Raw genomic sequence first — 26813 nt, 5'->3', positions numbered from 1 at the left:
TATCAAGCGATGGTCTTCAAACCTTGAGGAATACATAAACATGGTTTGCAGAGTGCTATTTTATAAGATATGAGAAATAATTGCTTTACACAGTGGTATTTCATAAGATGTGAGAAATAATTGGTTTGCAGAGCGATATTTTATAAAATTTGAAAAATAATCAACAGCTGGCTAAAATACGCCATACAAATAAATGAATATACCACGAGAACTCGGAAAAAGCCGCAAGATACATTGAACAAAACAGTAACTTACGATAGAGGTGCGTAACTATTTTTTTATCCTCTTCCAATAAATGTGCACAGTCCTTATAGAAATTGATCGCTTGCAATACTTCTGATATGGCAATGACAACCTAAAAATATGGATCGTTCACATAACAATAATGAAGCAGGGATGGATCATCGGAAAAGGTTCAAATTTAAGCATTCTGTTCATTTTCTGCTTCAAAATTCGAGTAGAACTTGATTCGCACAACGAAAATTACTGAAATTACCTCCCGACCATGATATTTACGATTGTATTTAGCGTTAGTTACGAAAAAGGGGTACGTGCAAAACTGGCCACTTCACTCTCATGGTGGATACCTGTGAGACTTGCTTTAGTCATCCACTTATCGATGCCGCATCTGTTCCCAAAAGTTTTAAGCCCCTAAAAATTTTGGAGCATTGCGGCGGAAGGTTTAGAATCGCCAAACGCAAATGTTTTGCACAAAAACTAAGACATTTTGCGGAAAGCTGTATAAAGGAGCGTTTTCAGCGTGATAAAAGCTTTCAGAAAATGGGTAACATCATAGGCTTCAGTCAACTTAGGCTTGAGTTATCGCCTCTAGAGCGCCAAAACGCTATATAAAGATCCCCCTTTTCCGCCTCCGGGCCAATTTCTGAAAGTGCCAATTTTAAATTAGCAGAAAACTGATGTTTTTCCTGACTCTCTGCAGCCTTCCCTAGCTCTTTACCGTGCACTCAGGAAATTATATGGTCGCAAGTTATGGGAGAGGAAAGATGCAAAAGCCGAGAATTTGGCTATTTCATGGTTCTCTCGCATGCAAGATGAGTCTCGCTACACAGTGTTGCCATATCTACTCTAGCTTGTGCCACAATGCATTTCTTTACTGCAAAAATGGGTAAATAATAGCGATATAAATTACTGTCGAAGAATAAATATGCAGAGAAAATCTAGAAACCGTGCTGAAACATAACTGCATTATGTAAGATCTAGTGGTGGAGCACGCGCTCAGTTTAGATATGGTGGACACATTGCCAGCACTACAAATCCGGCTGAGCTAAACAAAGCCACGCGCGTAGTTTGATGTAGCCGATTTTCTCGACTTTTGCTCCTTTCCACTCTCATAACTCGCGACCATATTTCCCCAGTAAACGGTAACAAGCTACGGTGGCTGCAGAGAGTCAGGATAAATACACTAGTTTTCCTGGAAACTTGAAAATTGGCATTTTCGGGAATCAGCCCGGACGTAAAAAAAGGGGGGGGGTGTCTTTTGTTAGCGTTTGGGCGCTTCGAAGGTGATAACTCTAGCCTAAGTTGACAAACGTCTATAATGTTACCCATTCTCTGAAAACTCTCGTCACGCTAAAATCGCTCGTATAGACCTTTTTCCGTAAAATGTCTTAGTTTTGGAGCAAAATATTCACGAAAATTTTGCAGATTCTTAACTTTGACTGTCTCCCCCCCCCTCCCCCCGCCATGTCTCTCCAAAATTTTTAGGGGGCTTGAAACTTTGGGATTAGACGAGCCACCATTTGGTGGATGAAAAGTGCAAGTTTCAAAGGTATCCGCCACGAGTTTGAAAGGCCCATTTGCAAGTAGCCCTTAGAATTCCCCGCTCACATGAAAAACCTGAATAAGCAGCGCTTGAATAATGAGCGCAAGAAATGATGTTGGCAGATTTCTCCATTGAGCAGAGTTCCATCCCTGTCACATGTTGTTTAAAGTGTAAATAACGTGCATCAGCCGCGCGAAAGCACTGACATTGAGGTTGTCATAATTTCATTCTGCAAATACTGTCATGCCAATGTTTAGTAAGCAATTAAACTCAGAAGATGATGGTTTTTCCATAAGTGGGAAATTTGAATAAATGCATCAAAGAACGTTCATATCTTTGTTAGGAGTCTCTTTCAGTAATTTCGGTAAAAATTGTTTTCTAAGTTAAATTTTGATCAGAAAACATGCAACGTAATGCTGAAAGCCTTCTGTCTGTTGAACAATTAAACTCCTTTCCAGGGCTTTAAGATAATGACAATTGAGCTGGAAATAATTCAAACTGAACAGAAAAATTAAAGAAATAAAATGTAAGATGAACAATATAATGACAGTATCTGATGTAAACGGTTTTAATTGTGCAATACTACTTATTCATGAATGAGACATAAAGATGAGGAGTACAAAAGGGTCATTTTTGCACCTCCTGGATTCTTCTTGAACTTGGTTTGTTGATTACTAATAGTTGAGCCCCTCTTTTCCTAAGTTGGTAATACCCCCCCCCCCCTCCCATAAAATGTGGAGAGGCACTAAAAAGTTGAAAGCCTGTATGCCTCAACGCCTGTTACAGAAAAGCATGCATTGAGATTCAGGTACCACTGAGAAATTGTAAAAAAATGAAAACTTTACCGCTTTGCTCCCTACCCTTTAACCCTTTCATTACCAGATTAGATTTTGCGTGCTCATGCCCCACAACTGAGACTAATTGTTGTGCAAATAAATCAAAGCTCACTCTGTTGGGCAGTATTTGAAGTCATAGTTTAGATCCTCCTTAACATAAAGAGCTACAAATGTGAATAATTCAGAGTTTAAGTTGTTAAATGGTGGTGGAAATGTTGCAGGAAGGATATGGTTTCTCTGAACGCAGAAGCTGCTTTCGTGGGTTCGGGGTGATTAAAGGATCAACAATCCTGACAGAGCTAAGATTTTTCATAGGCATTAGGGCAACAGTACAACAACTGAGCAAAGTTTCTTTTATGACTGGAGGGAAGGCCAACGTTGTCCGTTCTTGAACAACTTCGTTATTCCTTCAAAACTTTAAAGGACTCTGTTAGAGTATGTCTGATTAATTAGGTATGCTTCTCACCAGATGTAAACGATGAAAACACGAGTCTAAATTATTATCTGGACACACTTTTAGAGCTTCAAGTTCTTCACACAAGGTTACGCCTTCAAACGTCAGATAGGAGACAGTATTGAAAGAGACCACTGAACTATAAAACAAAATTCAAAATTTTTATCCAATAAAAATTACAAAAAAAAGGAATTCATTGAGGACACAGCCTGTGCCATCCTATATTAACAGATAGTATTTTTAGTGTTTGCAGGAAATTTTTGAATCTTTGGGCTCATTGGTAAGGGCAGGGAGGATTCACAGCTCAAGGGAGTGTATTACTAACAGGAAAAATCTTGCCAAATCGTAACCTTTTGGTAAGTGTACTTTTGAAGTTTACAGATTTACCTCATAGGGTGCGTTGCTGGCGAGTGTACTATTGGTATATGTACCGTTCAATTCTACCGTTCCGACAGATTTTCCTCCCGGCCGATCAGCTAGTGTCGTCGCATGCGATTCATGTGAGCCCAGGCTCAAATTCGGCTCAACCCGTTTTATTTTTATTGTTAAAATGATTATTCTTTGATTTTAGTAAGTTTCCAAACCTTCCATCACATTGCTCCGTTTTCCTTTTCGCAACTTATGAGCTTTCATTGGCGACTTTCAGACTACATTAGCCACTTAGGGATGACGTTAGCGACTTTAAGTTGTCTAAGATGAAGTAAGGTAAGATTAAAAATTAGTTTCAAATCAGGCAGAATATTAATAAAAGACGCATTCTAAAAATTACATTAAGAATAAAATAAATAGCAATTACAGAATTATCGGTCCACCTTACAGAAGTAAGGAAAGGATGGGAAATGAAGACAGAGTGGTGAAAAGTACATTTAATGATCCTTGTAGACCGATAAAATTGAAGGACCTTCCACGTGTACCTCTCTCGGTACATTCCGTAAAGTACGCTTCAGGCCACTGTGAAATTTATAAATGTTTCGTTCGGATTTTGCTCATTAGGCCCACTCCTTAAGGGAGCAGGATACGATACATGAATACACTCTCTATTAGCAAAGCCCCGAAACATTACAATTAGTTCCTTTCTACACTGACAGGAACGCATGGTGCCTAGACCGGGAAAATACTGTAGTGGATTCGGTTAAAGACCTGCGAGGTCTTTACCGATCCACTTGGAGAGAGCTGGTTTGGGGACGTGGCAAGTCGTGATATATCGAGGATTCCCAAGTCAATGACAGGGTCAGACGTGTTAGATACGAGTTTTTGAGACGCGTTTGTTTATGTTCCACGCGTGGAGCTTGCGGCGAGAGTGACCCTGGCTTTCAGCGATTCGGAAGTCGGAGTTGGGCACGGAAGCTTCGGGCGTTGGCATGAAAGCTCGCAGAGGCCGCTCGTACGGGGTTAGTCGGCGTGAGGTTTCAAGACCCGAGACAATCCGGTCTAGCCCCTGTTAGAGCAGCTAGAAGTAGTCAAAGAATAAAGCGTAAATTGTACCCATAAAAGTGCGGTTCCTTCCCCCCCCCCCCCCATTGCACAGTGGGGAAAACGACCAATCTAGCCGCTCAAAAGTCGTAATTTCAAGTGTTTGGTAGAAAGCTACCAGAGGCTGCATTTCATTCTCAGATATCCACTGACACCAAATCAGTGATTAAATTCACCAGAATCTTGTTTGTTATCAAAAAATTGATGATGAACCGTGAGCGTAAACAGGTAAGACTGGAAGCCCAGATGGAAGACGCAACAAATGCGTTCCGTACTGATGGTGTTCACGCAACAGGTTATGCAATTAATGGTTTTCCAGCATAGCAGATTCCCTGAGAAGTAAGTCAAATCATTTATTTTATTTCCTCATCATTTTTTCTTATAGTTTCTATTTCTTTAACACCTGCTCTGAAAAATCTGTGTTTTTAAACTTCAGAGGATTGGAATGTATCAAATACCGGTGAATACCAATATCAGACTTGTACTAGGTGACGCAGAATTTCATGTAGTTTCATAATCTGAAGAGATATTTTGCGGTTTTTTGCGGTTTAAAGAGATAAACGAAGATTAATGGCCCGGCGTCGAGGCGTTCTTGATGCACTAGGCGCGGCGCACATTGGTTCCAGAGCCAGATCTAGGCGGCATTAATTGGAGTATCACCTTTGTTGGCATGCAATACATGTTTTTATATGTTTTTTGGGTCGCTGATCACGAATCTGAAGTCAGTTTTACTCCATCATTAACTAAAACATGGTAAATTTTCGAAAAATAGCAAATTCACGCTCAAATACCGGAATAATTATTTGACAATTTGGCTTGGAGCTTGAGCTATAATACATTTGACTAAATTAATGATTAATTATCCAAAACGACCAACGATTTTACTATTCTTCTTTTTTGGATGGTTATTTGAGAAGGGAGGAAGGGGGGGTTGCCACATTGAATAACTGAACAAAGTATACCTGCATGAAATTAACACGATCTGTTTTCGGAATCTACTTCCATAATTTTGAGGTATAAGAAATGGCAGGATGAAAATAAAGTAAAAAGCATCCTAATAATACTATTGGACAGGGAGAAAAGGCATTGAACGTGTCGGACACTGGTCCGTTGTTTTTTTTAAATTAAAGAGGTTGTAATGTATTTTGTATTTTTTTTTTCTTTTTCTTTTTTTTTAAGTACCTACGAATAATTAAGAAGAGCAAGAGTCAATTTTCGTCCGAAATTCAAGAAATATATTCAAATTCAAAATTCATGCATATTAAAATGTACAACAACTAAATCCCATATAAATTTGATGAATAATTAACATCATGAACACATTTAGCAATCAGAATAAGTCACAAAAAATTACATTGAAAGAAAAATTTCACTGGCTACGAGAGGAGGTGAATATTCTTGCGGGTAATTATCACTTTTTATAGATTCAGACAATGGTATGCCAAAAAAAGTTGGTAAAAGTCGCAGCTTTTGTGATTTAGTCGCAGCTTTGTTGCATTTATATTTTTTTCTTTTTTTCCTTTTCATTGTTATAATTATTGTTTAAGTTATTCTTAAATTATTCTTATTTGTTATTTATTGTTATTGGTTGTTTATAAAATTATTTAGTTATAATGCTATAATTTCTATCTTTTCTTTCTTTTTCTCCATTAATTTTTCGATTCTTCTTTATTTCTTTTTTCCTCTTCTTTTCTCATGCTGTTTCAGTGTTTGATTTCATTGTCTTTTCACAATTCAAAAAGTATCTTAGTATTAAAAAAACGCCTGTATCGATTAAAATAAATGTTATTGTCTTGTAAACTGAATAGATCTACTAATTTTTAATTTCATATTTTTACTGTACGTAACATTCAACTTTTCAGTGTACAATGCCATTAAGTGATGTTATGATTGATGAGATTGTTTTGAAAGAAGTGTAACGCAACACAGCAAATCAGATAATTAAGAAAAATTCACGTAAAGTGAACCAAAAGTAGGTGTAAAAAGATGGTCCACCAAGCTCTTTGGATTGGGCCATTGTGCGGCGAAAATATAGCCCAAGGGGGGTTGACAAAATATTTTCTTGCCTTAATTTGGGTCCCCCTATCCTTTGGCTACATTTTTAACCCACAAAGCACAAATAAAAATCAAGAGCGTTGACACAGGGACTTCTGAGCAGCTAGATTGGCGTTTTTCCCCACTGTGCATTGGGTTCCCACTACAATACGGGATTCATCAGAGAATGAAACATTCCAAGTAAAATCAGGAAAAAATTAAGGAATCCGTCCCAAAAACTGGAAATCTCTCCTTCTAACGTTTAGAGACTAATTTAATGTCTCCCTTTAACTTCATTTGAATTTTCTACAGGTTATCTTACTAGTACTGTCATTTGCCGAACATTTATGAAAGTGATAATGAGTTCAAGACTACAAAAATAAATTGTGATAAGGTAATTTTAAGTACCTATTGTTATTAAGGTTTGAATTATGGCACCTGAGCTGCTATTATTGACCTCTTATACCTTCAAATCATTGGAATAATAGATGATGTTTCATTGACCAGATAGTATAAACATAAGAGAGGCATTCAGAAGTAATAATTTGAATGTGCGCTAAACAAACAGCTTGGAGTATAAAAAAAAAATAAATATTCATAAATGGAACTCCAGAGAGTTCTATCGTTTTCCCACAAGAAAATCCTGGCAAAACGGGAGAAAACTTAGGTTCTTTATCAGGGGATGAGCTTTTGGAAATCAACCTGCTAAAAACTTCCCAAGGGAATGGACGCGGCATGCTGTGTGCTCTAACGGGAATGACACGGGATCTTGTGTACTTCCATAGCAAAATTGGCCTTGGGGCGACAAATTAAACCCCCTCTCCCTCATCCTTGCCTTGACCGATCTGAATTCTTAGTATGTTTTCACCTGGTATAAGATGTGACTTTTCTGAAATTTTCATGCCCATACACAATTTTTTGCCCCCGTGGCAGCGTTGCCAAGTTGCGGACTCCAAAATATCGAATTTGATGATAAAATGAAGGTTTCGAAGTGTGATTTCCGTTCAAAATCAAAAATTCAAATCGTAGGTTGTAGTAGGGTACTGCCTGATGAGTTTTTGGCCAATTTCGAAATAGGTTGTCGGAGCTCCTCGAAAAATAATCGCATTTTTGTGGTTTTTTAAGGGTAAAATAGCACACTGGGCAGGGAGCGACAAATGAAACCTCTTCTTTTTCATCCTTGCCGTGACCGATCTGAACTTTTAGTGTATATTAACCTGGTATAAGATGTGACTTTTCTGAAATTTTCATGCCCATACAAACTTTTTTGCCCCCGCAGCAGCGATTGGGAGAAAGTTCTGAAATTCAACTTTCTGTTGATGGAGTAGATTTAAGAACTTTCTGTCAACCCAAACTGCTCGCTTTTCCCCGAATCTTCCCTTTATCCGGCCTCTTTTGTTGAATTAGCTGCACCCATCAAGTGAGTAATGGCGTAATATTCATAGTGCCTAAATGAATAGAGTATTGAAGAACCGTACCGAACTTTCTCCCACCCCCCAAACCTTATCCCTGTTGCCGTCAATACATTGAACATTCTATCTAAAACCTTGCCCCCCGAATTTTTCCCAAAAACATGAAAAATTAAAACATAAATAAAATGGGTGGATAACGACGATTGAAAAAAGTTTGAAAATCCCCAAATTTGACCTCCTCTCACAACGGATTGGATAGTTCGAATCCAGAAAATTACCTTCAACAATTTAAAGAATCAAAAATTTGCAAAAAATCACAATAATTTTGAGTTATATTGAAATAAATTTCCTCATACCAAAAGTAGACTAGACAACAAAATGAGAACTTTCTGTCAACCCGAAACACTCATTTTCCACCGACTCGTCGCTTTATCCGGCCTCTCTTGTTGAGTTAGCTGCACCCATCAAGTAAGTAATGGCATAATTTTGATGGTACCTAAATGCATAGAGTATAGAAGAACCGTAATGACCAATTCTGAACAAAATATAAATCCAGACCTTGAGGTTGCAACGCGATTCAGGTCATTTTGACGAATTTTAAATCATGAAGCTGGCAACGCTGCAACTCTAAATTGTTCAAATATGCTTTTCCTTATCAAAAACTCTCAGAATGCACATTTTTCGTTAAATTTTGGAGGAAATCACACCTCGAAACCTTCATTTTATCATCAAATTCGATATTTTTGAGTCCGCAACTGGGCAACGCTGCCGCGGAGGCAAAAAAGTTTGTATGGGCATGAAAATTTCAGAAAAGTCATATCTTATACCAGGTTAATATACACTAAAAGTTCAGATCGGTCACGGCAAGGATGAAAGAGAAGAGGTTTAATTTGTCGCCCCCTGCCCAGTGTGCTATTTTACCCTTAAAAAACCACAAAAATTCAATTATTTTTCATAAAATCTCAAACACTCCATTTCGAAATTGGCCAAAACCCCATCAGGCAGTACCCTACTACAACCTACGATTTGAATTTTTGATTTTGAATGGAAATCACACTTCGAAACCGTCATTTTATCATCAAATTCGATATTTTGGAGTCCGCAACTTGGCAACACTGCCGCGGGGGCAAAAAATTGTGTATAGGCATGAAAATTTCAGAAAAGTCACATCTTATACCAGGTGAAAACATACTAAGAATTCAGATCGGTCAAGGCAAGGATGAGGGAGAGGGGGTTTAATTTGTCGCCCCAAGGCCACTTTTGCTATTTTACCCCTAAAAAACCACAAAAATGCGCTTATATTTCCAGGGGGCTCCGACAACCTATTTCGAAATTGTCCAAAAACCCATCAGAGAGTACCCCACTACAACCTCCCACTTGAATTTTTGATGTACATTCAAAGTGCATAATAAGTGAGTTCAAGCGCCCGGGGGGGGATTCAGGGTGGGTAAAAAATCAGCAATGAGAATACGTGATTCTGATACATGGCTCATTGTCAGTTTCTTTACAGACCTCAGATCACAGTCACTGCCAGAAAAACGTATCCTTATGCACAAGTACCATTCCAAAAATTTGTAAGAAAATGGGTCTTCTAAAAGAGCAATATCTGAAAACAAGTAATGCCAGCACACAATATGATCCACTTGCATCTTTGAGTACGGCAATGTAAGTCTCGCAGGTTTATTCTATGCACATAATCCGAAAAAAATGGTTCAAATCCAAGGAAACCGGAATTCTTCTCGATTTTTCTAGATATTTTCCGATGATAAGTATAAACGCCGCCCTGTGCCGCAATGGAATAAATTCATGGGATAGCGAATGGGACGCAATGGGATAGGTAAATAAAAGTAAATTATGTAATCACTAGTGATTCGACCATGACACATGCAAAATCAAGGTTTTTGGACGTTACTGAATGAGCTTGAGGAAGAACAGCCCCCAAATACTGAAATAAGTACTCGGTTTTCTGTAGTCTAGGCAATGAAATATGGCACCACTGGCTTTTTGGGGGGGCTTTGAACCCAAAAAAGTTCATAGAGGAAGGTTTTGACCACTCACGTCCTTTTTCTGCCAAAGGAGTTCAATTCTGGTGTAAGATAAGTCGCTTTTTTAAAGCCATTTTTAAGAATGATGAAAAACTGGGTAATACAAAAAAGTTTTTTTAACTACAAGCCCAAGGTTTGCCATCGATGAAAATTGGGCAAAGTGACTTTCTTTTATCCCTAATGAACATAATTGAAGGACTTTATGCTCCTCCAAAGGGATCGTTATGAAACAACGCGTCGAATGCTGAAAACCCCGCATTTTTCGCCAAAATCGGTCTTCAGACCCAGAAAGAGACCGAAAATGACTAAATCATGATGCATTCCGTGACATACAGGGTGATCCAAAAGTCCCTTCAATCCCCTCTAACTTTTTACCTAATTGAGGTAAAGATTTGCAACTTGGGGAATGTTCTTAGGTCAAAGAGAGCTACTTTTTGGCCCCCCTAGAATTTTTAGGGGGGCCCCTTGAAGGGGCAACGAACCCCAACTTTTATTTTCAAATGGGAAGACCCCCTTTGTGATACCTTGTTCGAAAGAGCATAAAAAAGAAAACTTCTCGCGCGAACTCAAAGTCAATATCTCAAACCGTTTCAAAATGACGGCCGGTTAAAGGTCAAGATGGCCGATAATGGTAACTGGTTGTTTGCCAATGGATTTGCACGAAAAGCGGTCTCCGGAGGTATTTTGACAAGAGAAAAACGAAGTTAACGCTAGATTCTTTAAAAAAACCGAAACTTCCAATAAAACCGCCGACTCAAGTTCAAAATGGCCAAAATTGCCAAATCGGTTTTTTTCTGATGGATTTGTTGAAACTTGGGACTTAGGGGTATTTTGGCATGAGATTAACACATTTTAAATTAGATTTCTAAAAAAAAAAAAAACAATTTTTGGCCATTTTCAAATATAACCGGCGGCCATTTTGGAAATGCTGGTTTTCTTAAAAATCTAACTTTAATTTCGTTTTCCTCGTGTCAAAATGCCCCTAGATACCGATTTTCGCGCAAATCCATCGACAAAAAACCGAGGTGCCAATTTTTGGAAACTCTTTCAGGAAACCAAAAATTTGGATTTAGCAACCAAAATGACATCAGAATCAGTCTTAACCTGACTGAGCCTAAAACCATTTCTTATAGCCCCCATTTGAGTCTATATTGACTGGACTAAGAGCATGATTTGCGCAAGAAAAATTGCTGGAATTAACTTGTAAACAAGATTTTATCATTCTTACTTATCATTCATTCCGAAAAATGTGAATTTCTTACTCACAAAAAACCAGAGTTAATGTGAATCAAATCACACACTAAATTATTTTGTAGGCTTCTTAATTGAACCTCTTCCTCTGCCTTGTGTTTCCAAAGTATAAACAATAAGCAAGAGCTGAGCCGAGGCACCAAGATTGAGGTTGCTATTTTTCATACCACGGAGATTAATAGAGTAAAGCTTAATATGCAATTTAACACAAGATGATGGTTTTTCATAAATGGGAAATAAATTATCAATTCAAAGAACATTGATATTTTAGTCAGGAGTTATGTCAACAATTTTTGCTTCACAAATCGCTTTTTACATGCACTTTCAAGGGAAAATTCTTATTAAAATGCTTAGCATCACACCTTGGCTGATGGTCCAGTGCTCCTTGGCAGGCGCCCAGTCTGTAGTGGCGGTAGTTGCCTAGCAAAGAAGCTTTTAATGGAGGAAATCTTATGCCTTTGGTAACTGTGCGCAATAGGGTGTCCCTGGAAAAAATCGACTTTCGAATTTTCAGCCGGCCCAACTGGTATTAAGTTGTAGTATATAAAAACCCATAAATCTCGAATTTCAGCGAAATCGAACAACTTTTAGGGGTCGCTATCCCCCCTTTAATGTTTTTCTGTCTCATATTTAGTGATTGGACTTCAATACATTTTCCTCTGGTAAAAAAAGTGCTGATGCCATAGGAACATGAGACTTGGCCCAAACATTCTTCACAGGTATTTTATGGACAATATTTCTTCCATTTTGACCCATCGTCACTTAGGGCCTCCACAGCCCCCCTTCTTTCTGCAGTGTAAAACCACTGATTTCTTTATATTTCAAGGTGTACACTTTTTTTGCAATCACCAATATACTCATATACCATACAATCACCAATTTTTTTCATCTTAGTGTTTGAACAAGTTAAATCACACGCGCCGGCCAAATTTCAGGTCAATAGTGTACCCCCACAGCCCCCCTTTTTCTACGGAAAAAACGGAAAAGATTAGAAAATTTATCAGAATAACCGCCGCTATTTTGAAAAAAATATGATTCATGTCTTTCTATTCTTCACCCCCTTTGACGAGCCTTTGGACCAAGAATGTTGGGCCAAGTCTCATGTTCCTACGGCATCAGCACTTTTTTTACCAGAGGAAAATGTATTGAAGTCCAATCACTAAATATGAGACAGAAAAACATAAAGGGGGAGGGGGGGTAGCGATTCCTAAAAGTTTTTCGATTTCGCTGAAATTCGGGATTTAGGGGTTTCTTATATACTACAACTTAATTCCGGTTGGGCCGGCTGAAAATTCGAAAGTCGATTTTTTCAAGAGACACCCTAGTGCGCAACCTTGCTAAAATGTTTATTTTTCTTTGACTAGGACATATGTTCTATTTGTTCAGTCATCAACGTATCATATGCAGAAAAAAATTGATGAGAATTCCATGTTTGCCTTGACAGACAGTCGTCAAAAGTTCGGTACAGTTCATGAAAACACATCCCCATCATTACAAAAGAAAGATACAAAGATTTGAGTAAGTCGTTTAACAGAAATGGGAGGCAAAGATATCGTGTGTCCTCTTTCCTTTTCTGGCGAAATATATAATTCCTTCATCAAAAACTAAAGACTTGAATAATTACCTTATAAGTGGGTAATCAATTTCAAGTTGAGTGACAAACTTCAGGAAATAAGTTATCATCCAGACAAAATGCGAGGTATCGACTCTATGTTTGATGTTCAACAGGACCTGAGAGTGGAATTCGGAGACTAGTTTACCATAGCCTTTTAAGAGGAAGTCTATAGTGAATTCTTTTAACAATTGAGAGATATCTCCATCCTTTGGTGTATAATGTAGAAATGCTTTCATATTCATCCTGAAAATTGGTGAAAAACAGTTTAAACATGAGCAAAGAAATTCTTCAGGGTGTCTGGAAAGTCTCCGACCCTTCCCTCACCTCTTCACCATCAACTTTTTAATGCTTGCTCCCATCAAAAAGAAACTTTAGTGATGCTGCTTGATCAGTGAGCCAGCTTTACGTAATTATTTAGAGGGGGGTGTCTATAAACATAATGAAGTGCCTTACATGATTTATGAATAATCCTAGTGAGGGTGAGTGGAGTTCCGCAAAGATCGCATGTAAATGGTTAATTAGCATAAGCTTTGAGCAATTGGCACAAAAACTGCCGCCGTCTTTGAACTGTGCAGACTCTGTTGTAGAAATTATTTCTGGAGCATAAACCAGTAGACAAACTTCTCAGTTCGTTGGATACCTAAAGGATTACTGAGAAAACTGTGAGAGTTGATCTGTTAAAATGAATTAGTATTTTTTATCCTCCCTACATACTTTAATGAATACAATTTTAAAATTCAGACTGCAATCATGATTGTGAGCTGCACGATTTTATTTTAAGTAGTAATTTCAAAAAATTATGTCAATAATAAATAACCTCTGCTTCTCGTTTTGCCTTGAAACTGTGTGTGAGTGGAAATACAATGAAAATTTGGATTGAAATTTTGAGTGAGCAAGATCACTTGCTAAAAACTGCATTACCAGTGATGAACTCGGACAAATGGCACTTTTATTTGCACAGAGAGGTTGATGAGGGCAAGCTCGTGATTAATTAAAGGGTCTCCCAATAAGTAATTTTCGCTATATTTCTTGTCCGCAAATATTATAGACAGAGTAAAACAGGGAGAATTCCTTTATTGTATATATTATATCTTGAATGTTTAACGCATAGAATTAGATGTGTCATGATTTTAAAATTTGTTTCTTTTTTCACAGAAAAAATAAAAATTTAAACTGAATCGAGCTCCCAAATTATAGCTGCAGATGCAATTTTAATTTTTATATTTTGAAGATTGAAGAATAATCCTCAAACCTGAAATTAATAACTTCATAAAAAAATTTCATTTCAAAAACTTCGCCTTCAAAAGACATGGATCCCCACATTCTACATGTAAAATTGTTGTTTATAAAGAGGTGTGTGAAAAAAGGGTACAAAATGCCCAAACGCATTTCCGAATTGGGAACGTTTGACGTGATAAAGTAGTTCCCATAACGCGTTAAACAGGGCGCATTTATGCTTTAAAATGCTGTTTTGTGACATTGCCATTTTTAAAGTGGCCCTCTACCAATTTATAACTTCTTGCATCTCAACCGATTTCAATGAGCTTTTTTTTAAAATGCTCTTCTTAAATAGAGCATTCAAACGGTGGGATGCAACGTTGCCACTATTTAAAGGAAATATCTTCAAAAATGTATAACTCTGTTGCATTTTACCTGAATTCAATGACCTTTTTTTTAATATTTCACTTTTAAATAAAGGTTTCCCAAGGTGTATAGATGATGGGTTTATCAACCACTGGGCGACGTTTATACCATTTTAATGATTCTTCGCAGGAATTTTCTCATGAACTCTCAAACCTACCAAAGGTTCCTACGTTAGATGTGTTAGAGTGAATTTAGGCTAATAGTATTTCTTCTGCAAAAATGCTGAAATATGCTCCAATAAAGCTTCTATCATCGTCAATCGGAATCAGAATTGAGTGAGGTCAAAGTCAAAGCGCAGTTGCCTCATAGGTGTATTTGTTAAGTTGCTTTGCCCCAAAAACTGATGTGCAAGGAAACAACTTTTTTTCACCACCTGTGTAAACTTTAGTGCCTGTCAGTAACGGCCTTATCATTATGGCGAAATGGATCAGGTTTGGTAGAATACAGGATAGTTGAGGAATACCCCTATCTCTTGCAGTAGAGAGTATTAGAGTACGAGGCTTAAATTTAAAATGTGCGATGCTCTGAACCTACTTACAAAGTGATGCAACTACGCTTCATTAGTTTTTTTGACTGAAGTTCTTTTTTCTCCTTATCGCTCAGTTGAGGTTTAGAGAATCGATTTTTCTGAATTTTTAAAGCAGGCTTAGCATTCCTGAAAAATTTGAGACAAAATTAGTGAAGAAAAGATCAAAGTATGTATAACCCTGCAGGAAGAAAAGAACTGTCTTTCAAATTAGCTACTATACTCCGAGGTTTTTGATGGTTGGGGAGTCACATACAGGAGCAAATTAATTTTGGTCGATTTCATGCAGAATTGAGGAGCAGAGGGAAAGTACAGCCTAAGGTGACCTAGACCTCTATGCAGAAATCGACTATCCTAAAAGAATGCCTCTTCAAAAAATTTTTTATAACAGTACTTTGGAAACTCAGCAAGACGTAGAAGCTTTTAGGAGGATCGATCTAACATTGTGCTTCATTCAGAGAATAGCCATTTTCACAGTTTTTTTAACATCAGGTGCAATGATCAGTGTCATTTTTCACGAACCTTGTGTGCCCTGCTCCTGAAAGGGGGGATTTTCAAAAATGTTGCCAAATGTTCTATGAGAAGGTTGTAAATTTGAGAGGATGCCGATGCGTTGTTTGAAAGTTACAAAATTTGGCAACTGAATGGTAGGAAAGCCCCAACAAGTTGCAACAGAAGTTAGTAGCAACTTTTTGGTTGAGAATGGCTACTTGAGTTACCAGTCTTTTCTCCTGGATTTGACTCCGACATAGTAGTAAACCTCAAATTGTGCTGGCAAAACGTCAAAACGAGAACTTGTCAAAATCCTACCATCACCTTGTCCTTTCTCTTGGTAATCATGCACAAGCAGTCACCTATCATGAATCTCACTATCACCCACGAGCTTTCTCCCTTAAACGAACGGCTTATTTGAAAAAGGGCGTAAAATTCGCAAAAACATATAAAAATTTGATTTCTTTGACAATTCTTCATATTTTGGTCCGTTTGGTCACATAAGTAGGATCAGAGAAGAGCGAGAAATAATACAATTTAAAACTTTGGTGGATGCACCCTTCTTCCACAGAACAGCTGATTCTGATATTTTTTGCATTATTATGACAGTCAAGTAGCATGCGTGTTTGATGACAATATTAAAAATCATAATTTGCACCCTTACACATGGTTTTCATCACTAGGAAGTACCCTGCTCTGAGAGAGGTGGCTCGGAAAAGACACCCCACGGAAAAAGAGCGATTTTGGTGGATTCGTTCAGTGGTAAGATATCTTAATATTAAATACTATCTATACTATTCTTTGAGTGGACGCATATGCGTCCTCCCTCAAAGAATAGTCTTCCGCCAAAACTCAATTTCTGAAAATCCTTTCTTCGTATTAATATTATATCTATACTATTCTTTGAGGGTGGACGCATATGCGTCCTTCACCAAAGAATAGTCTTCCACCAAAACTCAATTTCTGAAAATCCTTTCTTCGTATAACTCGTTCATTTGTTAGCCCCATCCTTCAGATTACAAAAAATATGAGCCTCCTTCTATAGATCATATCAATCACCCAGCTATACTCTTCTCCAACCATTAACATTGTTTACATGGAAAAAGGCAAAAAAAAAAGTCAAATGAAATATGTACACACCGTAAGGGTTGTTCTTCTTCATTGCTGGAGGTTGAGATTGAACCTTGATTTTCAACTTGCGTGTCATATCCACGGTCAGATACTTCATTTGAGTGACACTGCTTAATGCTCTTTCGATTTTGGAAACACTGTGATTATACAAACGAAATTTTCATAACAAAATATGCACTAGGCATGGAAGTTTTTGTGACAAAGGAGCATCAATAGGACTGCACTTTACAGAGAGAAAATGTAAATATTTGTTTTTATAGGCTGAGGGTGGGATTTGAAGTACTTTCTGGAGTGGATCTATGGTCCGGTCCATCAACTAACTGATGATATCTCAATTCCAAGATTTTTTGCATCAATTACATTGAGTAGCAAAATGTCTATGCTATGAATGTACAAGATGTGATGGAGAAATATCTTAATATATAGAGTTGAATTCAGATCGAAATTGAAGGGTGGACTGCTGGCCCTTTCGGAAGGGGCGTGGTACCTGCCAGCACGTCGCAAAAAATTTAGTTTTGGAAAATTATCTCTGTCCCCATGGGTCGCGTTCTCGATTTTTCCTGGCCCGAAAACGGGATTTCAACTGGATTTCCTGGTAGGCAGGTTGGGGAGGGGGCCTTCCGCTGGGATCTCACCTATTGCTGCTCGGTAAGAGTCGTTGCCATGGAACCGACGATGCCGTAGAACTCATTGTTGGCTGTTTTATATCATAGGGGAAAAAGAGAGTTGGAATTCAATTTTTGAATTTTACTTTAGTTGTTAAAATGAGTTGTTCCGGCCGCCCGGCAAGGCGAGAGCGTATTTACCATAATACAACGGAACGTAGAATTATTAAACGCAACAGAACTAGAGTTGAGTACATTCATAAGTTATATTCCAAATCAGCTTTATTTCGTCAGCACACGCATTATGATTTTGAATTCGAAGAAAATGTTATTTTGCAGTTAAACCTTGGGTCTATGAATATTAAATGTGATCAATGTGGTGTGTTTCATTTCAAAGGTGAATCAGTTCAGGGTCATTTAAATAGCTGTTGTCACAATGGATTGGTTCGTCTTCCTATTCCATGAGAACATATTATTTTGAAAAATTTAGTGTTGAATAATTCAAAGTTTATGTATAACATTCGGAATTACAATAGTTCTATGGCCTTAGCAAGTTTTTCTGCAACGAAAAAAGGAAATACGTATTAACGGACCCCATTGTTTCAAAATATAAGGCCAAGTTTACAGGAGAGTCGCACCAATCATACAGGTCAGGATTATTCATAGTCGTTCCTCTGATGGCCGCCTTAACCAATGTAGTTCATATGGTTTGAGGAACTGAATACCATCAATGGGTCAGTTTCACGCAAGAGATACTGCCAGATAAATACATGTTGTAAGGGTAAATCACTCCAATATCACTTTGGGCACATCAAAAAAGTCTGAAATTCACTTGTTAATGGGTAATCTGCGTAGTTTGTAACTTACTTTTTCAAATTTACCGCGTATGAAGGCAGTTTTTCTTTGTGACTGGCAGTTGAGTTTGCTCGAAGAGAGAACTGACCTAAATAAACAAACCATCTTGCAAACTGTTATAAACTCTCCTCGAGTTTACAATTTTGCTACATTTAAGTATTCATTAACATTCGTATGTTATGTCAACGCAAATATAATAGTTTGAGTAGTTCCTCAAGGAAAATTTAAAACAACAAAGCAAGAGAAAATACCAGACGGAGCCATGCTGATGGCAATAAAATTCTAATCTGTCATTTTGAGAGTATTAAAGTGATTTTCCCACACTTTTTCAGTTCTTTCAGTGCATACGGGGTGTTCCAAAAGTCCAGCCACCCCCTCTAACTTTTGAACGGTTCTTGATAGAAAAATGAAACTTGGGAAAGTTCCTATCTCAAAGAGGACCATCTTTTGAGGGGGTCAAAATTTTGGCCCCCCCCTCAGAGGGGGGGCCCAACTTTTTTTTCCAAATGGCAACCCCTATCTTGTGATACCTCATTCAAAAGAGCATTAAAACCTAAGAATTTTAGCGCAAACTGCAGATCGATATCTTAATTTTTGACCGAGTTATGATAGGTCAAAGGTCAAATTTGACCTATTTTCAAAAAAACATGAATCCGGTTCAAATTATCGTAAAGAAAAAGTAAAATGGGAAAAGAACCCCGCACAGACCTTATGGGCAATGGCTCTCTCTGGAATCTGATGAAACTTGGATATGTTGCTCAGCTAGTTATTCTGATCAAAAGTTCTCATGGGCCGAAAGAGATCCCACGAGCGGTTTTCGAGATATTTGCCGTTTTATGTGCGAAAATTGAGGTTTCGCTGGCCGGATCATTGTGCGGCGCCTCTTGTACCCTTTTCGTCCAGTCCACTTCGGCCGCTCTCCGCTTCCCCACCACCCATACCCGAGGCTCGGACTCCGACGCTCACGGTGATAAGACTACCCGGCTCGGCGGCGATGAGCAAAGCCTCTTGAGCGTCGAAGTCCGAGCCTCGGGTATGGGTGGCGGGGAAGCGGAGAGCGGCCGAAGTGGACTGGACGAAAAGGGTACAAGAGGCGCCGCACAATGATCCGGCCAGCGAAACCTCAATTTTTGCACATAAAACGGCAAATATCTCGAAAACCGCTCGTGGGATCTCTTTCGGCCCATAAGAACTTTTGATCAGAATGACTAGCTGAGCAACATATCCAAGTCTCATCAGATTCCAGAGAGAGCCATTGCCCATAAGGTCTGTACGGTGTTCTTTACCAAATCGTGTTCGCTTTCAAGTAAAAATTGCAGAAATCACTTCGCTAATTTTAAGGGGGGGGGGGGGTTCGGACACCCAATTACATCAATTCAAAGGTCATTCAATTTTCCCGCGAAATAAGCCAATTTCTCCTAGATTTGCCTCTACATTATCTCAGTAAGGTCAAAATCAGTTCAACATTACGTTGGCAACTCCCCAAATGTCGGGAAAAGTTCAAAAAAACGAAATTTAAACCGTCAAAAATTACCTTAAATTTCGTTTTTTTTTAACTTTTCCCGACATTTGGGGAGTTGCCAACGTAATGTTGAACTGATTTTGACCTTACTGAGATAATGTGGAGGCAAATCTAGGGGAAGTTGGCTTATTTCGCGGGAAAATTGAATGACCTTTGAATCGACGTAATTGGGGGTCCTAACCCCCTTTAAAATTAGTTCGAAGTGTATTCTGCAATTTTTACTTGAAAGCGAACACAATTTGGAAAATTTTTCCGTTTTATTTCTTCTTTGCGGTAATTTGAACCGGAGTTATGATTTTTTGAAAATAGGTCATATTTGACCTTTGACTTATAAAAACTAGGTCAAAAATTAAGACATCGGTCTGCGGTTTGCGCCAAAATTGTTAGTTTTTGATGCTCTTTCTAAAGAGGTATCACAAGATAGGGGTTGCCAATTGAAAAAAAAGTTGGGGGCCCCCGCCCCCCCCTCTGAAGGGGGACCAAAATTTTTGACCCCCCCCAAAAAAAAAAGATGGTCCCCTTTGACATAGGAACATACCCAAAGTTTCATTTTTCTATCTCGAACCGTTCAAAAGTTAGAGGGGGGGGTGGACTTTTGGAACACCCTGTATATGTTTATCAGCTCTTATTCCGGTCCCCCCCTCCAAAACTGAAAGTCTTTTGAAACGTTTATTTATTTATTTTTTAAACAGAGTTCAAGAGAGTTCTCGACCCACCTTCTGAGGAACTCCATTCAATTAAAAGTGAAATCAAATTACAAATACTTGAAGTGAGCGTTCATAAAATACGCAATGCTCTAAGGAGGGGTGGGGGATATAAGCCAGAGTCACCCCACCTTACAAGGAGGGAGGGTCAGAGTCTTTGTTACATAACCCGGTTCTGTAGACAAATTTCTGCGAGTGGATTCATTTGAGTTTTTGACTAACTACCAACCTCAGTTTCAACAAATAAAACGAAATTCCCCACTGGCGACTGTTCACCTACAACATTTGTTTTTTATGCTAGCAGCAATGATGACCATATCCAAAATTCTTGACCCAATAAATAAATAAACAAGAAATCTTTCATTTTCTCTTCAAATTTTGACTTCACTGTAATCTGAAAATTCAAGGCACGTACCCTTGGTTACGACATTACATCCTTCATGAACATATGTTTAATTCATAAGATGAATTTTCCGTCCTCTGAATGCACTTTTGACCACAAATGTACTGGATGGATACAGCAAGTAAACCAACTCTTGACAGGACTGAATTAGATAGGCCTAATTTTTGGAGACTAAAAATCGCGGATGAAAAAAACAGGACTAAATGACCATTGGACGAAACGTCAGCTAACCACTTTTTGGTACAATTGTCAAATAAATATTATTAGACGACAAAAAAAAGTTTCTCTCTTCACTGCGTTTACAGGGATGGCTGCTCTACTTTTGCCTATCGGTACTACGTTGCATAGATTATTAGGTCTCCACGCTCCTTTGACTAAATAATAGGTTTCTAATATTAAATCAAACTCTGAAAGAGCAGAGATTTTGTGTGAAGCAACATTAATCGTTATTGACAAATCATTGGTGATTCCAGGATAAGCCATTGACTGCATCAATCTTTTACTGTGTGACGTAATGAAAACTGTCGATATTCCTTCAAAAGAGGAGCCAATGGGTGGCAAAATAATAGTTATTGGTGGCGATTTCCAACAAGTCCTTCTGTAGTACCATAGGGTGCAATGGCTGCTAAAGTACAAATAATAGAATCTTGCTTTCAAAGCTGTGAATTGTGGCCATTTTTCAAGAAACTACAACTTACCACGAACATACGCACCAATGCTGATGAAATGGAATTTTCAAAATTTTAATTACAAATCCGAAATGGAGAACTTATAACTGACTAGCTGCTTCGCCCCCTGGACCCCCAGTCACTCGCTCTGCAAATGACTGTTGGCTCTCAACTACTAACCTAAAACCAGCAGCTAATTTGTTTTTGTATTTTTATTGAAAGCTGTCGATGCGTTGAAGTTCCTGCACACTATAGTTTCTCGATTTTTTGGTCAACGTTACAATATATTTTCTCCATTAAAAACAACCATACAGCTGAAAATAAGTTAAATTGAGTTGCGAGACATTTTGAAACGTTTGTCATTAAAATCGAAAAACCTAGGGGTGTTGGCACATTTAGAGCCTAAGAACTTTCATTTAAAACAAATCCGAAGTAAATCGGTCCAGTAGTTTCCGAGATGGAAGTAGCACAAACTATCCAGCGGCAAAGACGCAAATATGTCGTTATCAAATCGAGGTAAATTTCGCAACATTGGTCGCGGAAATCGAAAAACCAAGGAAAGCTGGCACATCTAGAGCTTAAGAGCTTCCATTTAAAACAAATCCGAGGAAAATCGGTCTGGTAGTTGCCGAGATCGAAGTAGCACAAACTGTCTACCGGTAAGCCGGGAATGCGTCGATGTAAATCGAGGTAAATTTCGCAACGTCGGTTGCGCAAATCGAAAAACCAAGGGATGCTGGCACATCTGCAAGTCAAGAGCTTTCGTTTAAAACAAACCCGAGGAAAATCAGTCGAGTGGTTGCCGAGATCGAGGGAGGACAAAAAAAGCCTTAGGATATTAAATATGTAGATAGATAGATAGGGTCCGCTGAAAACAACTGCATCTCTTCAGGATATGACTAGAGTCGTATTTTGTTCGATGAAACAACTCGGAACATCTCGTAACAGTCGTATTTTGTTCGAATGTTATTTATGTTAAGGAGCGTGGCCTATTTTTATTCGTTTCATTATTTTGCACAATTTGGCAACGTTTTGAGACATTGTTTCAAAACAATCGGAACGTCCTCAGAGCTTTGTTACGACTGTTCTGTAAATTTGTTAACAAGATTCTTAACCTCACTTCTAGCTGCATTGCTCTCGTTGGTTGTGAAAAAGTGACGCAAATAACACAAAATCGGTAACAGGAAACAATTGTTGCGGCGAACAAAATACGACTATTGGTTGATTCCGTTGATGTTAAGATGTTGAATGATGAGTAAGGGGGTTAAGGTATAGTTTATGTCATTGAATTGATCTGCCTCAAGCACCATGCGAGGGTAAATGTAATTTACAATGATGAAACTACACTGAAATTGTGCCGAAGTATCAAAAGGAAGCAGCATTTAAATCACAGTTTGATATCTCATAACAAACAGCATCCAAAAATTTCACAACAATTTGGTGCATTTTTAGACAAGCAACAAACGCATCAGTGGAACGAAGATTGCAGAAAGTGTCATCGCTCATTACTCTCATTTTTTTATTAAATTGTTCTTTTCCATAAGTCACGAGTGCTAGTCTTCACATCTTGAAGAAATGCAATTGTTTTCAGTGAACCCGATCGGTCATAAGTAAAGTTCTAAAAATTACTGGAATATGAGCCTCGGCCTATCCTGCAACATGCGACTGTCACTGTGCTTCGGCCAAAGTTCATTCGCTTTAAATTTTCCTATCAACTTATGTGCTCTGTAGTGATTGTACCAAGCGACACAATAGATTCGTATTGCGTGATCCGCTGTCTTGGCCCCAGTTTGGGGACGATTCTCGGAACTCGGAACTGGAAACTGCGTAAGCCGCGGTACAGTGTAGCACTCCGAACTTTTCTCCTAGTAACTTCCGACACCACCAAGTCTCCACCCGGAAATTTTGCACACGCATAGTCGAGGGTGTCATCAACATCTCGTGAAATTTTCAAAGAAATCAAAAGGTCCGACTTTGGGTTATGTTGTTTTAAAAATTAAAATTTGCATCAGTAAAAATTTTAAGTTAAGCCCAATTTTGTTATACATGTCTGAAAAGCTCTTTCTCAGGGGTTTCCAACGACACCAAAACGGTCGATTTTGGATGGACCGTTTCGAAGTTACACATCAATAAAGTGATGGCATCCCCCAACTTTCTCGAACTTTCAGTGTCTAATAAAAGCCCAAAGGGTGGTCGAATCAACTTAAAATTTTGGTTTTTCACTAAGCTATGCATGTACTATCGCCGAATTTAGTTTCACGCATAGGCCGCTCCAAATCAAATTAAATGTTATAGACAGCCCTCCATGAAAGTGAATCTTCATCATGCAATACACTGACAAAAGGAGAACAAAAGTAGCCTATTAAAAGTATCAAGAAATATGTTAAAGTTTGAACCTTAAATGAGGAGAGAGAATCATCCTTTTCAATTTCTTTAATTTCTTTTTTTCCAGGTACTTTTTTTCCGCTTGAAGTTGGAATTCTTGGAGTGATATCAGCAGACCCCAAAATCTAAACAGGATACAGAGCCATTTTTATAAAACAGAATGAATAGGTTTGCTAGTAGATTGGAGACGTACATTGAATAAAATCAATTCATTTGAAGATATGTAACAAGGTGGAGAAATGGTGCTGGGTCACACCATTTCGCGGGGAAACAAAGCCAAGAAATACCAAAAATTAAAAATTAGAGTCAAAATTAAATTTTTTCAACTCTAACGCGCACTAGTACAAAACTGAGGGAGGAGAGTGTTCAGCTCAGGCAGTTTGCATTAGAATATTAAGTTGGAGTCACACCGAGAGATCTATACCGGTTTGGGCCTTATTAGACCTCATCAGCAGATCACACTCGGCAGTGAACTTACAGTTCGGGCCACTTCTTAGTGTTTTATTTTTTCATTTTGAAGGTATGTATGGTAGTATTTTACTGAAAAAGAAGTTTTATGTGCCAATCATCTCACTTACAAACGTTTTGGAAAATCGCTTGGAAAAGCCTTTGTTGGTTTCAGAATGAATCATCATTTTTTTTACACTTCTCACATATTGTGCTTGGAAAGTTGATTTCTTCGAGTGAATTCCGAGGATTGAAAGATGAACAATGAAATACTACTACTACATCTGCTGCAGCTACTGCTTTGTAAGTGCACCTCCCCCACCTCTTTTTCCCTCCCCTCCTGCCCATTAATTGCATTACATGAATAAATGACTCCTGTCACTCGAATATTTTATTTTATTTCAAATTGCAAAAAGAAATGCATTTTGGGATATATTTGTAGAGCTATTTACAAAGGAAGGGTCATCAAGTTAAAACCACGCAAAATTACAGTGGACTGAAATAGCTCCCAGGCCCCCATTGGCATAAAATTAAGTGTTTCTAGACTTCATCCTGACCAAAGTTAACATTGATCTTTCACTTTTAACTTTCATTGCCAGTGACCTAAACTCGAATGCTGCCACAGGATTTGACAAAATTTCTGGAATGCTAATTGAATTAAGAATCAACTGCTGGGTCATTCCGCGTCAACTGTGCCAGGCTCAGAACCCAACCCCCTCCGATTTGGCTGAAAATTGGTATACGAGGTCTTTACATCATTCTAAGCAACTAGTTTGAAGGGTTTTCCCATCCAACACCCCGTTCGCGAGATATCGACCCCCAAAGATGAGGTGAAACTTAGCGATACTTGAAAAAGCCTGTTTTAGCGTTTCTCATTTTCTCGACTTCCCTCCCTTTGACTGTCCATGGTGAGACTCTGTATCAATTCATCAAACTTTTAACAAATGTTGTTTTAACAAATGTTACTATGCCAACTTTTTATGTAGATTCAGAAAATGCCATCGAAATGGACTTTAAAATGATTTAAATGGCCGTAATTTAGGGTTTTCTTAAAATTTACTATTTTTTCGCCCTTCAATGTTCAAACTGAATTACCTAAAAAGCAGTCCCTCCGATTTTTGATTTTTTTCTCTACTTCAAGCTTAGGAAATATACCTTTGGTTGACATACTTTTTTCAATTGCCATCGACGGTTTAGGGCCTAAAAAAATTCAAATAAGCCCAAAAAGGTCTAAAATTGGTCAAAACAGACGAATTATTACTTGTTAGTTCAAATACCTCGAAAATAAACACTTCAACTATCGATATTTTCCCCCATTTTACCCTCTTCTGACTATCAACGCTTTCCATACATTCACCGATCGATTAACGGCCTGATGGAAACCAGAAATCGACCGAAAATCCTTGATATTGACGCAGGAAGACGATTTTTCACACCGTAACCGATGCATCCCTTGGATAGTAACTGCTATTTCCAATTTTCTCTCTCTATTTCAACCTTAAGGTATATACTTTTGAGGGCATCAATAGGTCCCAAATATAAACGGAAATAAAAACCAGCCGGATATGCTCAAAATTGACGGGAAAAGGCGAATTATTGCATAGTCAGGGGAGCATGTGTTCGAAAATTACGTCCCGTTTGCACGTTTGTGATGCAAGTTTACTCTCTTCATTTTGGTCCCTAGAATGAGAAAATCTTTGGTGGATTCTTTCACCGAATAATCAGGAGACAAATTATTTGTCATTCACGATTGAACAAATTGTTTATTTTCAGACGAACCATTTTAAACTAATTTTTTCCCAACACTGACACGCGATGATCAATGACCTACAAGTACTTGCATTAGAAACCAGTTTCGTATTTCTGGGCTACCAGTGGAAATTCACAGCTTTTCCTTGATCAGTTGTGTTTCCATCAAGTTGTTAACAGCATGTAACTGGAAAAATTTCCAAGCGCGTATGGACACTGGACAGTTAGCTAGGTTTTCATACACTTTTTAGCTGTATTTATAAATTTGAACGGCATACTAAGGACAGTCAAGAGTTAATGTAAACATCAAAGTACTGTAATATACAAGTGCAATTACATTTGGCGTGAAGTATGTACCTAATATTGTGATACCTGCAACATTTATTAGGCGAAATGATTTTCGATTTTCTAAAGTAAGAAATCTTGACGAATCCAACTTGGTAAGTCTTATTTTTTTCATGTAAGAGGGTGAATTTTTAATTTTACTCATTTAATATCCTTGACGTTATTAATGTTAGAAAAAAAACCAGACCCGCCTTAGAGCGGCCGTATCTTCAGCTTTCTAACAGGTTATTATTTTGAAAATTTGGTACACGTTGTGCGAAGCAATAACAGATTTTCTATATCGACCTCATGTCCAAACATGCCCACTTTTACCACGCTGTAGGGTTTAAGAGAAAACAAAAATTTAAGTCTGTGAAGGAGTAAAAGAAATTTATTCTTTTGGTGGACTAGTTGTGAAACTGCTTTAAGACTTTTTACCCTTCTTTTCAACATAG

At 38.1% G+C, this 26813-nt stretch overlaps 1 protein-coding gene across 6 annotated transcripts in view; it reads right to left on the bottom strand.

Moving 5' to 3' along the window:
• tim (timeless) overlaps positions 1-26813 on the bottom strand; it is a 161118-nt gene that overhangs the window by 47039 nt on the left and 87266 nt on the right. For 5 of the 6 annotated variants that reach the window (XM_072300699.1, XM_072300702.1, XM_072300693.1 and 2 more), the window contains 6 exons: positions 23850-23963; positions 16706-16833; positions 15086-15202; positions 12913-13146; positions 3086-3212; positions 256-355 (listed from right to left, as the gene is read on the bottom strand). In XM_072300699.1, coding sequence (XP_072156800.1) covers positions 256-355; positions 3086-3212; positions 12913-13146; positions 15086-15202; positions 16706-16833; positions 23850-23963 — 820 coding nt within the window. The remainder of the gene's footprint in view (positions 1-255; positions 356-3085; positions 3213-12912; positions 13147-15085; positions 15203-16705; positions 16834-23849; positions 23964-26813) is intronic. The other variant, XM_072300706.1, reaches the window with a different exon arrangement.

The sequence above is a fragment of the Bemisia tabaci genome, chromosome 1, assembly GCF_918797505.1.
Source record: "Bemisia tabaci chromosome 1, PGI_BMITA_v3".
Classification (NCBI taxonomy): Eukaryota; Metazoa; Arthropoda; class Insecta; order Hemiptera; family Aleyrodidae; genus Bemisia; species Bemisia tabaci.
The sequence above is the reverse complement of the archived record's forward strand: the minus strand, read 5'-3'. Positions and strand labels throughout refer to the sequence as shown.